Source organism: Barbus barbus, assembly GCF_936440315.1.
Source record: "Barbus barbus genome assembly, chromosome: 6".
NCBI lineage: Eukaryota > Metazoa > Chordata > Actinopteri > Cypriniformes > Cyprinidae > Barbus > Barbus barbus.
This window is the reverse complement of record NC_136734.1, coordinates 26,080,697-26,093,023: the sequence shown is the minus strand read 5'-3', so window position 1 is coordinate 26,093,023 and position 12,327 is coordinate 26,080,697. Positions and strand designations below refer to the sequence as shown.

At 36.0% G+C, this 12,327-nt stretch overlaps 1 protein-coding gene across 3 annotated transcripts in view; it reads right to left on the bottom strand.

The window, feature by feature from the left end:
- Positions 1–5,712: 5,712 nt before the first annotated feature.
- Positions 5,713–12,327, bottom strand: part of LOC306871942 (misshapen-like kinase 1) — a 42,031-nt gene continuing 35,416 nt past the window's right edge. For all 3 annotated transcript variants that reach the window (XM_079420215.1, XM_079420216.1, XM_079420217.1), the window contains 8 exons: positions 11,262–11,417; positions 9,661–9,804; positions 9,422–9,556; positions 9,120–9,220; positions 8,181–8,330; positions 7,832–7,991; positions 7,455–7,594; positions 5,713–5,806 (listed from right to left, as the gene is read on the bottom strand). In XM_079420215.1, coding sequence (XP_079276341.1) covers positions 5,723–5,806; positions 7,455–7,594; positions 7,832–7,991; positions 8,181–8,330; positions 9,120–9,220; positions 9,422–9,556; positions 9,661–9,804; positions 11,262–11,417 — 1,070 coding nt within the window. In that variant the 3' untranslated portion in view covers positions 5,713–5,722. The remainder of the gene's footprint in view (positions 5,807–7,454; positions 7,595–7,831; positions 7,992–8,180; positions 8,331–9,119; positions 9,221–9,421; positions 9,557–9,660; positions 9,805–11,261; positions 11,418–12,327) is intronic.

The following is a 12,327-nucleotide window of genomic DNA, read 5'->3' as shown; positions in this document are numbered from 1 at the left end:
AGGCTGTTTAAATACTTGTTATTTGAAATTACTCCATTCATAAAAGTGGTTTTCAACTGGTTTCATGTAAGGACCTAGACTTCACACTGGACAAGCAAAAAGATTAATCTGACAGTGTTATAAAAGCATAAACAACAACTGAAATGTGATACTGAACACTTGCATATGATAAATTTGAGCCAAAATGTGGAAAGTTTGTCCATGTTAACATCAAAATATATTTTTCAATTTTTGTTTTCTAATATCTACTACAACTCAATCAGAAACTTGTTGAGAACCACTTGTTTGGTTGACTTGGTCACGGGAAACTGCTTTGAATGGTAAAACAAATGGAATGGAAAATGCTTTTATGGTAAAACAATTAATTGACTCACCTGAGATTTACTCTATTTGATAAGAATCTAACATGCCATAAAAATAACTGAGCTAATAACATGATTCAAACAAGTGAATGTAAATACATTGTTTAAAAAAGAATAAAATCGAATAAAATGAGCTTGAAGGAATAAAACGTTACACCATTTTTAACAGAGATCAAGTTATTTTTAATTTTCAAATAATGCTGTATTGAGACATTACAGACTTGTGAATGCATTCAATCTTTAAGACTTAAAATCATCTGAAGCACTCCCTCTCCTAAACAGAAACATTCAAAATATGTCCGAAACATCTACTTTTTTTTCTGAAACATAAAAACTTCTGAAAAGTAAATGAAAAGAACGATAATCAACCCATCACAGAGGATCAACTTTATCAAGTCCTCCAAAAACAACCTTTAACCTCTCCTGGCGACTGCTATGAGTTTGAACCAAAAGCACAACGTGAAAGTACGGAAGCGTATTGCATTCACTTGAGGAAAAAAAATCTACTCGGTTTTTCTGAATTAACGAGTTAATTATCTCAGAATTACGAGATAATTTTTAATGAAAAAAAATGTTTTTGGTCTGTTTTTCTGAATTAATGACTTAATTATCTCGTAATTCTGAGATAATTAACTCGTTAATTCAGAAAAACAGAGCAAAAACTTTTTTCATGAAAAAGTCTCGTAATTCTGAGATAATTAACTCGTTAATTCAGAAAAACAGAGCAAAAACTTTTTTTATGAAAAATTATCTTGTAATTCTGAGATTATTAACTCGTTAATTCAGAAAAACAGCAAAAACTTTTTTTATGAAAAATTATCTTGTAATTCTGAGATAATTAACTCGTTAATTCAGAAAAAGAGCAAAAACTTTTTTCATGAAAAATTCTCGTAATTCTGAGATAATTAACTCGTTAATTCAGAAAAACAGAGCAAAAACTTTTTTTATGAAAAATTATCTTGTAATTCTGAGATTATTAACTCGTTAATTCAGAAAAACAGAGCAAAAACTTTTTTTATGAAAAATTATCTTGTAATTCTGAGATAATTAACTCGTTAATTCAGAAAAACAGAGCAAAAACTTTTTTTATGAAAAATTATCTCGTAATTCTGAGATAATTAACTCGTTAATTCAGAAAAACAGAGCAAAAACTTTTTTTGATGAAAAATTATCTCGTAATTCTGAGATAATTAACTCGTTAATTCAGAAAAACAGAGCAAAAACTTTTTTTGATGAAAAATTATCTCGTAATTCTGAGATAATTAACTCGTTAATTCAGAAAAACAGAGCAAAAACTTTTTTTGATGAAAAATTATCTCGTAATTCTGAGATAATTAAGTCATTAATTCAGAAAAAGAGAGCAAAAACTTTTTTTTTTCATAAAAAATGATCTCGTAATTCTGAGATAATTAACTCGTTAATTCAGAAAAACAGAGTAGATTTTTTTTCCTCAAGTGAATGCAATACGCTTCCGTATGAAAGAACTACAAATCATGAACTTTTTTTTTCTTTGGAGTAGTAAATATTTTACAAAAATCGGCTAAGGGATTAACTTTGTATTACTAGAGAACGACAAGAGAAATGCCACTTGTTAGCATAGTGCTAATAGCATGTAGAGTAGATAAATACCTCAAACACAGCAGTAAAGGCCTTAAAACGAAAACCAGACAGCTCCGCATCTCTCCAAGATCGCTACACACGTGACCTAGTCTAGCTTTTTAAAGACCGACTGGCTTAAAATGATGCTCTTGTTGGATATATAAAAGCATTTAATGATAAACATTTCTTCAAATCTGGGGGATCTTTACATGTGCACCTAAACCATGGATTCTGTAAAACTCTTACAATCCAACAGATCAATTTAACAGACCAGAATAAAACAAACTGATTACATTCAATAACGTCCGCAATAAAGCAAACAACGCATGTACCTTCAGAACAACCCCTGACACACTGGATCAGATATCAATACGAGATCAGGACTGTGGTCAGCTGCCATAGAAAGACTACAACGTTCAATTGGTCGTCAGTGGCATTCACAAACATGACTGGAGTTGCAGTGATGATGTGTGTATTGTTTGACCACATCGGTCCTCAATCGCTGTCGACTGCTGTTGTCTTTTCTCCACCCGCTCTCTTTCCTCTGAGGGAATAATGAACAGGACGCACGCGGATCAGAAATAGCTCTCCTATTCACACATGCACAGTCGCACACCCACACGCTCTCTTTTATAACACTCGCTGGGAAAACGAGAGGAGAGAGACGAGTCTAAACGTACAGCCGTATGTACAGGGGAGAAGCTTTGTGCTCGAATGATTATTCTTCAGCCAGAAAAATGCTATATAACAATGCATTCATTTATTCAGTTCCATTGATGAGGCTACGTTCATTAATTCTTTTATATAAATTCACATCTAGGTAAAAAAGGTGAAGAAGAATTCAGGGATTTTGTATATATAGATTTTTTCTCCATTCATTTCCATCATCCTGACAGGCCATGGTAATCTTAATATAAACTCTTTATCTAATTTATAAAGCATATTTCCTCTCTGTTGAAATTTTGTTACTCGTTATATCATAATTCTGCAATAAAAACATAAATTCTGTCAATCCAGTAGCGTGAACACTGTTATACACATTTACTATTAAGCATAAAGGCAAAATCTCACTAAATTCCAAGAGTTCTTGGGACTGCTGGGGACTGTTATATCACATGCATGCGAGCAGCTCTTCACCATGACAACTCGAACCTTTTGTGAACCTCCGGCATGAAAACCAGAGGCTTTCCCTGTTTGGCAAAACGATATGCGAGCTACAAGCACTCTAGAACAAAGAGCTCGTCTTGTCCTGTAATGTGGTATTAAATAAACATCTGAGGAGTGCGCTGTCTTCAAACCGGAGGAATGAACTCTTTATGGCATGGCTTTTGTGCTAAAACAGAGTGAGAGGAGCCTGTCTTGGTGCTCTGGCTATTGTCAATTTAAGTGCACTTTGTTGGCACAAGACCCCTAACTGCGCACTGGACTTTTCTCTTCCCTGAACTTCAGTTCTTATTGAAACAATCACATGCTCAATGCTCTCCCACACACACATGCACACAATCAAGCAAATACACCCAACCCCAATCCAAGGCACTGTTATTTCAGTAAACATGGCAGTTTGATTTACTAAGCAAGAATATGCTTAAGTTCTACAGCAAGAGAGAGAAAGTAAGGAAGGATGAGGGGCAAAAACTAAATATCTGTCATAATGGCACATTAGCATTCAAGTTCAATTTGATTTTGCTTCTCTCTCTGAAATGCAACAATTTATAATTATTTGTCTGAAGTGTTGCACCGCCATATTTTAATGACGACTTGCTAAATGTGTCTTCTGTGTTTAGTGCTCGTCTAGACTGTGACAGCAGCCAATATGTCTGGTGGGAGGGGCTATTAGGTAACAGACGATGATTGTACCATCACAAGTTACTGAACAAATCAGTGCTAAAATCATTTAGTGTTAAGAACTAGGAAAATATTTAGAATGGACAAAGTGCGTCAAATATTCTGTGATTAGTGTACACGCATTTTTTCGTAAAGGCAGCACTTTATAAGTGACATAATGGTATAATACCATCTTCATCAAATAGGGAAAGAGAAAAGACTAGATTGTGAAGGTATTCTTTTTTTAGGTGAATACTGCTGTAAATGGAAATGAGTGAAAAGCTTGAGAAAAATCTCTGGTCTAGTATTGCAGAGCTGGAGACAGTAACACCAGGCACAAACCCATCAATAATCCTTAAACTATTGCTTTATACTGATCCTACTGTATGTTACTGATTAATATTTCCCACTGATACTCACACACACACACTCATGCATGCAGCTCGGATAAGCAAAAGAATACTCTTGCTCCAATCCACCCAAGTCTTCATCTAAAACATGACGTTTGTGTTGCTAACAAATGGTGGGGTCCAAATATCAAAGAAAAAAGTCTGATCAAATGCACTCATCCCTGATGAACTACAAGGCCTGGCTAAAAAAACCTACAACTTCCATAAGCAATCCAACACTTTTGACAGCACAAACACATGACTCAGTTATGACACCACACTCAAGTGTATTACGCAGTCGTGTAGTGACTGAACTCCTAAAAAAAAATCATATGCTTACTGAATACAAATGAGATCCAAATACGATCATGGCTGCTATGTACAATTTACATTGTCACAACCGAACTATACGTTTGTGCTGCCAAGAAAAAAACCTTTTCATTCATATCCGGAGTAACTTACTGTATCTGTCTAAAATCAGAATAACCCAAGAGAAACTCCCTCGTAAAACTTCGAACAAGAACGAGCACACAGCACGTATTGCAATAGAACAGCTATAGAACAGCAGATAATAAAAGTAGGAGTAATACCAAATACGTTTACGTACAGAGAATATCAAACTGTAGTAGATATGATGATACTTCCCACATAGAAAGAAAAAAAGTGCTTTGAAAAGCGAAACCAGAGACTGTTGCTCCATTGTGGGTGACTTGGTCTCACTAGCTGACTAGTGGAAAAGCAAAACGCTGGATTCTGCTCCGTAAGTGGCAACCACCGTTTCCATCGAACAAACAGTTTGGTGACACAGGCGTCAGATTATTGTTTATACATCAAGAAAGCGAAAACCTTCCCTTGCTCGGAAGGGAAACCGTCTCAGAATAGGTTAAAACTCATATTTTTAAATCAATTTTTAAACTTCTACTTATTGAAAGAAAACATTATATCACTTTTATCTGAAACTCTGAATGCAACCAAGAACAAACGACTACTACACTATACAGCTGAAATGGAAAATTACAGATGTTGCAGTACCACCTCACACCACTGCAGTTTCAAGTTGTTTCTGCTGCTCAAAGTAGCTTATAAAGTCTCTCAAACACACGCAGGCCACTGCTGCGTCACAAGAATTCTCGTAGTTTACACGCATTTCTAGTAGAATAATGTACAATTAGTCTTTTTGTCTGGTCCTAGAAAGGTCAGAAATATTAGCAGTGAGGAACGTTGGCCCCTGTGAGCTGAAAGCTAACCCATGTGGAATCAGATGAATACAACATTGCTCTGTCAGAGGTCAGCAGCGCGCTCACAGCAGACACACGCACGCCTTGTACAGTTGGCTCAGAGATCACAGGAGAATGGTGAAGGAGTGTCTTCAGGAAGATGTGAAGTAAATAACTGTTCTATATGTCAGTTTGTGCAGGAGTGTGTTTGTGTGTGTGTGTGTATTTACAGAGTGTGAGAGTGTCTGTGGATGTTGTTGTATGTGAGAACTATCTCTTCAGTGTTTGTAAGTGTGCACACAGCAGGATCTATGTTCATGTGGCAGCTCTTTCACCAGTTCATAATGCAGTTTCTGTTGAGGGTCATAAAGTAGACTTGACTGCTGCCACCAGAACGCACTGATGCAAAAAACACCTGAAAAAAAATAAAGTTACATTGTAAAGTGGATCAGCTTAATGAGAAGACTATTTTTGTGTGTAATTCTATTAAATTGATATTGTAGTAAATAAAAAGAATCTTTTTACTTATTACCTCAATGACCAAAATGTAATATTTACCCTTGTCCCAAATTTTGTATGTAACCCTGTTAGCACATTATTTCCCTTTATTACAAAAAAATGTAACATTACTCAAAACGAGAGACACTTTAGGTAACAATTTGTTCTCAACAGGACAATTTCATTCCATTTTCTCAATCCTACTTTCCTGTAGCTCAAACACTAGCGGTAGCTACCAAAGGTCACAGGTTTGATTTTCAGGGAAAGAATGAAATGACAAAATATAAATGTGTTCCTTAAATGCAATTTAAGTCGCTTTGAAGCCAAATCCATAAATGTAAATGCAACTTCTACACAAATTGTAGAGTTCGTCAAGCTCAACCTCATCCTGTTCCCTTTCTTTTTATTTAAATATACATTTAATATACATTTTAAACTCTATTTAGTTCCAAATTGGTAACACTTTAGTACAGGGACCAATTCTCACTATTAACTAAGCTTATTATTAGCATGCATCTTATTAACACATCGGCTGTTTATTAGTACTTATAAAGCATATATTCTGCATAACTATATTCTATAGCCCTAATCCTACCCAATAACTAAACTTAACAACTACCTTACTAACTAGGGATGCACAATATTATCAGACCAATATTGGAATCGGTCAATAGCTTTAAATGTAAATACTGGCATTGGCCCGATATGAAAAATTATGCTGATACGTCTTGCCTATAAGAGGAATACGTTAACGCACATGTGCTCAGGGTGTGCTAGCGAATAGATCATGTCAGCAGTGTGGCTCATTCTTGAAGCAAGGTTTTGCCTGAATGGTGATTGGATTCACTGTTTTGGATTGCTGCATTTAAACTGAGTATGCACATACAGAATGACCCATTCCGTGTGTGATAGAGTAAACAGTAATAGCACATGCAGTGGCAGCCTACCCAGGGTCCTAATGCCAGATCAGTAACGAGTTTTAATTCCGTAGGGGGCGCTGTTGGCCTACTTCTAATAAGATGAAAGCAAAATACACATATACATATCTTCAATGTACTGTCATTATAAAATTGCTTTATTATTGTTTGTTTAATTCTAACAAATAAGTTCTTGTTAAAAACTAACCAAAATTAAAAATAATTATATATCGGTATCGACATTGGCTATCGGCCAAAATGAGTTAAAAAATTACTAGCATATCGGATATTGGCAAAAATCCAACATCGTGCATCCCTTTTACTAACTATTAATTAGCAGCAAATGAGGAGTTTATTGAGGCAAAAGTCGTAGTTAATGGTTTGTTAATAGGTAGAATTGGACCTTAAAATAAAGTGAGACCTCCATATTTTGGCAGCAGAATTGCAAAACTTGTAGACATCATAGAACATGAACAGAATCTAAAAAAACTTTTTTTTGTCTCAACTATAAATTAATTTTCTCCACCTGAGGTTTGGTTAAGTAAGTATCCATTCTAGTATCTACTTTTCTTTTGAAAAAAAAAAAGGAATCCCCATTTGTGTGAGGTGCCGTGTGTGTGTGTGTGTGTGTGTGTGAAAATTGATTACCTTGTCATTTCTTTCACATAGGAACTTAAGCCTCTGAGCTCTCTTGTGCATGAAGACTCCATCCAGGTGTCCCGTCTCAACAGAACGGATCTCTATGGCTTTCTCTCCCCAGCCCATAATCTGATTAGAGCAGATGTGGGCTACACGCAAAATACAAATACAAAAGACATAAGAATATTTTATCATTCACTTTATTAATACTCTCTCTAAGGCACGTGCAACAAAAATAATGCAATCCTCTCCTGGATAATTCAAGCTAATGAGCTTTAATCCAGAAAAGACTAAATAATTTTAACCAACTTTGCAATTCTGCAAAAAGAATGAGAGCACAGTATACATGTTTGTGTGTGTGTGTGTGTATCTGTGTGCATACTTACCCACAGAAGTGGGCATTTCTCCCCACTGCAGCACCACATCTTTAATGATGCGCCCATACGTGTTGACGTAAACACCCTCATCCTCATAACACAACAGCATCTCCATCCCATCTGAATTGGGCAGGAATACGATGGCGTGAGGAGTCACCTGTGACTGGATCTACAGATAGACAGATGCACAGAGAGCAAGAGGGAATGAAAGAGGACAAGAGATCAAAGGAGATTTATCTTTCTAAAGGGGCTATAAAATTTTTCTCTTCATTTTCCAAATGATCCACAAATCACTGATCGCTCCCATGCGATCCAGTGTATTCTTGTGAAAAAATCTTCACATGACAGCATAACTTACATGTACGGGAATGTAGATGTCATAGTTGTTTCCAGAGTCAACATCAATGGCATGGAAGCCAGCACATGACCCATAGATGACCTTTAACCTCTGACCCTCTTCCACCGTGAGGTCAACCAACGAAGGCCTATGTGGCAGGTCTCCAAATGACTGAGAAGGAAGACAAATAAGCAAGAGTATGAAACTATAGCACATTACAAAGATTATGTGGAATGATAGAGTGAATGCTTATCCCAACAATTAGATAACGAGTTTGTCACATTTGCTGTATTATTATTATTATTATTATTATTATAATAATAAAAGGAAGTGATGTAAAGAAGCATACTTGTCTCAAACTATTTGGTAATTGGCTACTTTCGATTACCTTTAACAGAGTAAATCATTATCTATTACTTTCACTACCTTTCACAAGTTTGATAATTTTTTATTGGTTTTTAAACTTCATATGCTCTTTTCTTATGCAGTAAAAACAGTATTACTGAATTTAAATAGAACTATTTGAATATATTTTGAAATGTAACATTTCTGTGATGACTAAGCTTCTGTTGTCATTACTCAAGTCTTCTGTATCACATGATCCTTCATTCATTCTAAAATGCTGAATTAGTGCTCAAGAAACATTTTTTATTATCAATATTTAAAAAGCCATGCTACTTAACTTTTGTGGAAACTGATACCTTTTTCAAGGTTTTTTAATTAATAGAAAGTTCAAACAGCATTTATTTGAAATAAAAATATTTTATTCAGAAAGGACACATTAAATTAAAGTAATTTTGATGGTAAAAACATTTAAAATATGACAAAAGTATAAATTTCTTTAAATAAAAACCCTAACTGACCCAAACTTCTGACATTTTTTTTTAATTTTGGAAAATCCAGTAAACCCCATGTAAGCTGTGTACATGAGAAATAAAACAATACAACTAATGTCTCTACCTTGAAGGCCATGAATTTGTGGTAAGGTTTGGGAGCCCAGGCATAAACCTCCACCGCATTCTTCAGAGCGATAACCAGAAACTTAATCCTTTCATATTTCACTGGAAAAATAAACAAAAACTTTCACAACAAAGGTGATATATGACATGAAGTAAATTGGAAGAGTTAGAGCCCAAAGTCAAAATAGTTTGCTTCAGGTCTTTTGAACTACCGTAGCTACATTTTCCTAGCCAGTAGTAGTGCAAACTTTCCTGTAGCCTTTACTCGGTGCATAATTAACTCCTCTCTACATGCACGCTTACCAACTTTGTAGTGCACACAGCCCTCCATTTCTCCTACAGTGGTCCAGCCCTGTTTCTTCTCCACCTCTGGGTCATTATGGAGAATTTTATTCCTCAGCCAGGCAAGATAATACACACGCACCTTATTCTTCTTGCCTGAGAGAAAGATGATAAATATGAACAGCCTGTATGTATTCATGTGTCCTGACAGTGATGAGAAGATGGATACATGTAAAGTGATGAATAGGCTTGTGTGTAACCTGATATAGTGATGAGGAGGTTCAGTCCCTCCAGAACGTCCATCTGTTGAAACCTGCGTGAGTTGATCAATGGATAAACTTTCCCTTGGCCACTTCGATCCAGCAGCTTCAGACCGTTCTCTGTCCCTACCAGCAGATTCACACCTGACAGAACAAACACCACTATTACACACACATATACGAAGACCCTTAAAACATAAACATAGTGTTAGGGGAGCTATTCTGAAAATAAAGTTTGTCAAGCTTCAGGATTCTCTTTAGGAGTTGCAAAAAAAAAAAAAGAAAAAAAAAAGCTGTATGCTGAAACTTGAAAAAATATTGAATTTAGCAGGCCCTCAAAAAGCTAAGAAACATGACCTTACGCCACCATATTCCAAAGCTACAATGATTTTTGGTCATATTTTACGCACTTTGGCCAGAGGGTGGCACTGCCACCAAACTAGTCTTGAATGTTCAGGGAATTAAGGCAATAACAATAGAAAGTTCATGTCAGTACATCTAAGTGTAGCACAGATACAGACACTCTTCCTGTCTCAACCTGACTGCCAAGTGACAGGCCGATGACAGCAGGACAAGTTTGGAAAAATGTAAACTCAAAAGGGCAGAAAATCGAGGTCAGAAATCACTTGTTGCACTGGTATGCCCCAATGAAGCAGAGGAAAAGGTTTTGTTTTAGGACACTTGCTTCAAACGCCTATTTTCAAAAATAGTGGTGTGTTCCTTTAAATGTGTTTTGTCACACCACTAATTGTTAGAAAATTCAGCTGGGATACAGTCATGAAATATGTAGTTAGTATCACTAACAGTGTTGGGGGTAACGCATTACAAGTAACACAAATTACGTAATAATATTACTTTTTTCAAGTAACTAGTAAAGTAACGCATTACTTTTTAATTTACAAGAAAATATCTGAGTTAATTTTCAAAAAAGTAATGCCAAAAGTAACACCAGTTACTTTTTTCCCCATTTATTGACTGACAGTGCGCTGTCAACATGCTGTTACTGAAGTCCTATACTAAATGTGAATGTGCATTTATACATCCCTCGCAAAAAAACATATTTAGTATTCATCAAAATTAATTAAAACCGTGAAATTCAAACTCAGAATATGACGCAAACCTGCAATAATTAAATGCTAAACACAAATGTTTCTAATCCCATTATTAACCAAAGTCTTTGCTGTTGACCTTTGATGATCCAGTTAAACCATACTAATAAGCAAAAATGACTTTAGATAAACTAACAATTGTGCTTCATTGTTTTTTTTTTTATTGCTGAAGTATTGAACCTTCTTCTCCTGCGTTCTACTTTATAGACGTCAATTTAGAAAGGGCTTTTACATTTGCTATAATTAGAACTTCTTGTATTAAAAAAAACAATCAAGGCCTGCTCATACTCAAAAAGTAACGCAAAAGTAACGTAACGCATTACTTTCCATAAAAAGTAGCTAAGTAACGTAATTAGTTACTTTTTTAGGGAGTAACGCAATATTGTAATGCATTACTTTTAAAAGTAACTTTCCCCAACACTGATCACTATCATGGGCAAGCTCACACACACACACACACACACCTACACAAAGCGCTCGTTCATCTCTTACCCCAGAGAGCAGCACAGAGGATCTCAGAGTTGAATCTCTTCTTGTATTTGCGGATTTCAGGAGTGTCACTAACTGGACGAGTGTTGGTGGGATTGACATTGACCATGGAGCCTTTCCTCACCTCCAGCTTCAGCTGCTCAAAGCGAGAGCCCAGACCTACAACAACCATAAACAACACAAGCTAAGAAACACAGCATTGAGTGACTGAGTCATCTGTCAACAGTACCTTAAAAGGGACATCAGATGCAAAATTCACTTTTACATGGTGTTTGAACATAAATGTGCGTTGGCAGTGTATGTACACAACCTACCTATAATGATAAAAATCCACGTCATAAGCACTGTCTCAGATCAATCCTTTCACAGATTCTTGGTAAATTGACATCACACAGGCCAAGGCCCCTCCCATGACTATTGATGGACACTGGCATTTTAGCATAGACCCACCCTGATTAAGCTGAAGACAGTCCGCCATTTTTTCAACTCCAGAGCAGGAGTAGACAAGAATGGCTCCTAAGCAATTGAGGTGTTTTGTTGTTGGATGTATTAATGAACATAGCAGCTGTCATTTACCCCTGACATCTGAGCCATTGTGGATTGAAGACACAGTGGATTACGTTTGTTTCTGAAGGGAATCTACCTAAATGTGTTCATGTTTGCGTGAATCAGTGATTCAGCTTCACCTACAGAAGAAGTGAGTACAAGTTTATTTAATGAATCTTTGCAAATGGCCTTTCCTAATAATGTGCTAGTTAGCAAGTTCCACAGCTAAATTCAGCTAAAGTTTACAGTCTCAGAGAAAGGCTCGTCACCCCACGTAGCATTTAAAGGGGCATGCCCCGAAACAGGTCGCTGTGAACAAAGCTGTTTTTGACAAGGTAAAAAGGATGCTGTTTTACACTACCATTGAGAATTTTTGACCAAAGTATGTTATAGACTTTTCATTAATTATCAACTTGTGGAAAATGAGCATCTGATGTCCCCTTTTACAACAATGAAGCAATGATCGCAGACCTACACTGCAAAAAAACATTTTCTTAATTTCTTTATTCTTAATTTTTTTGGT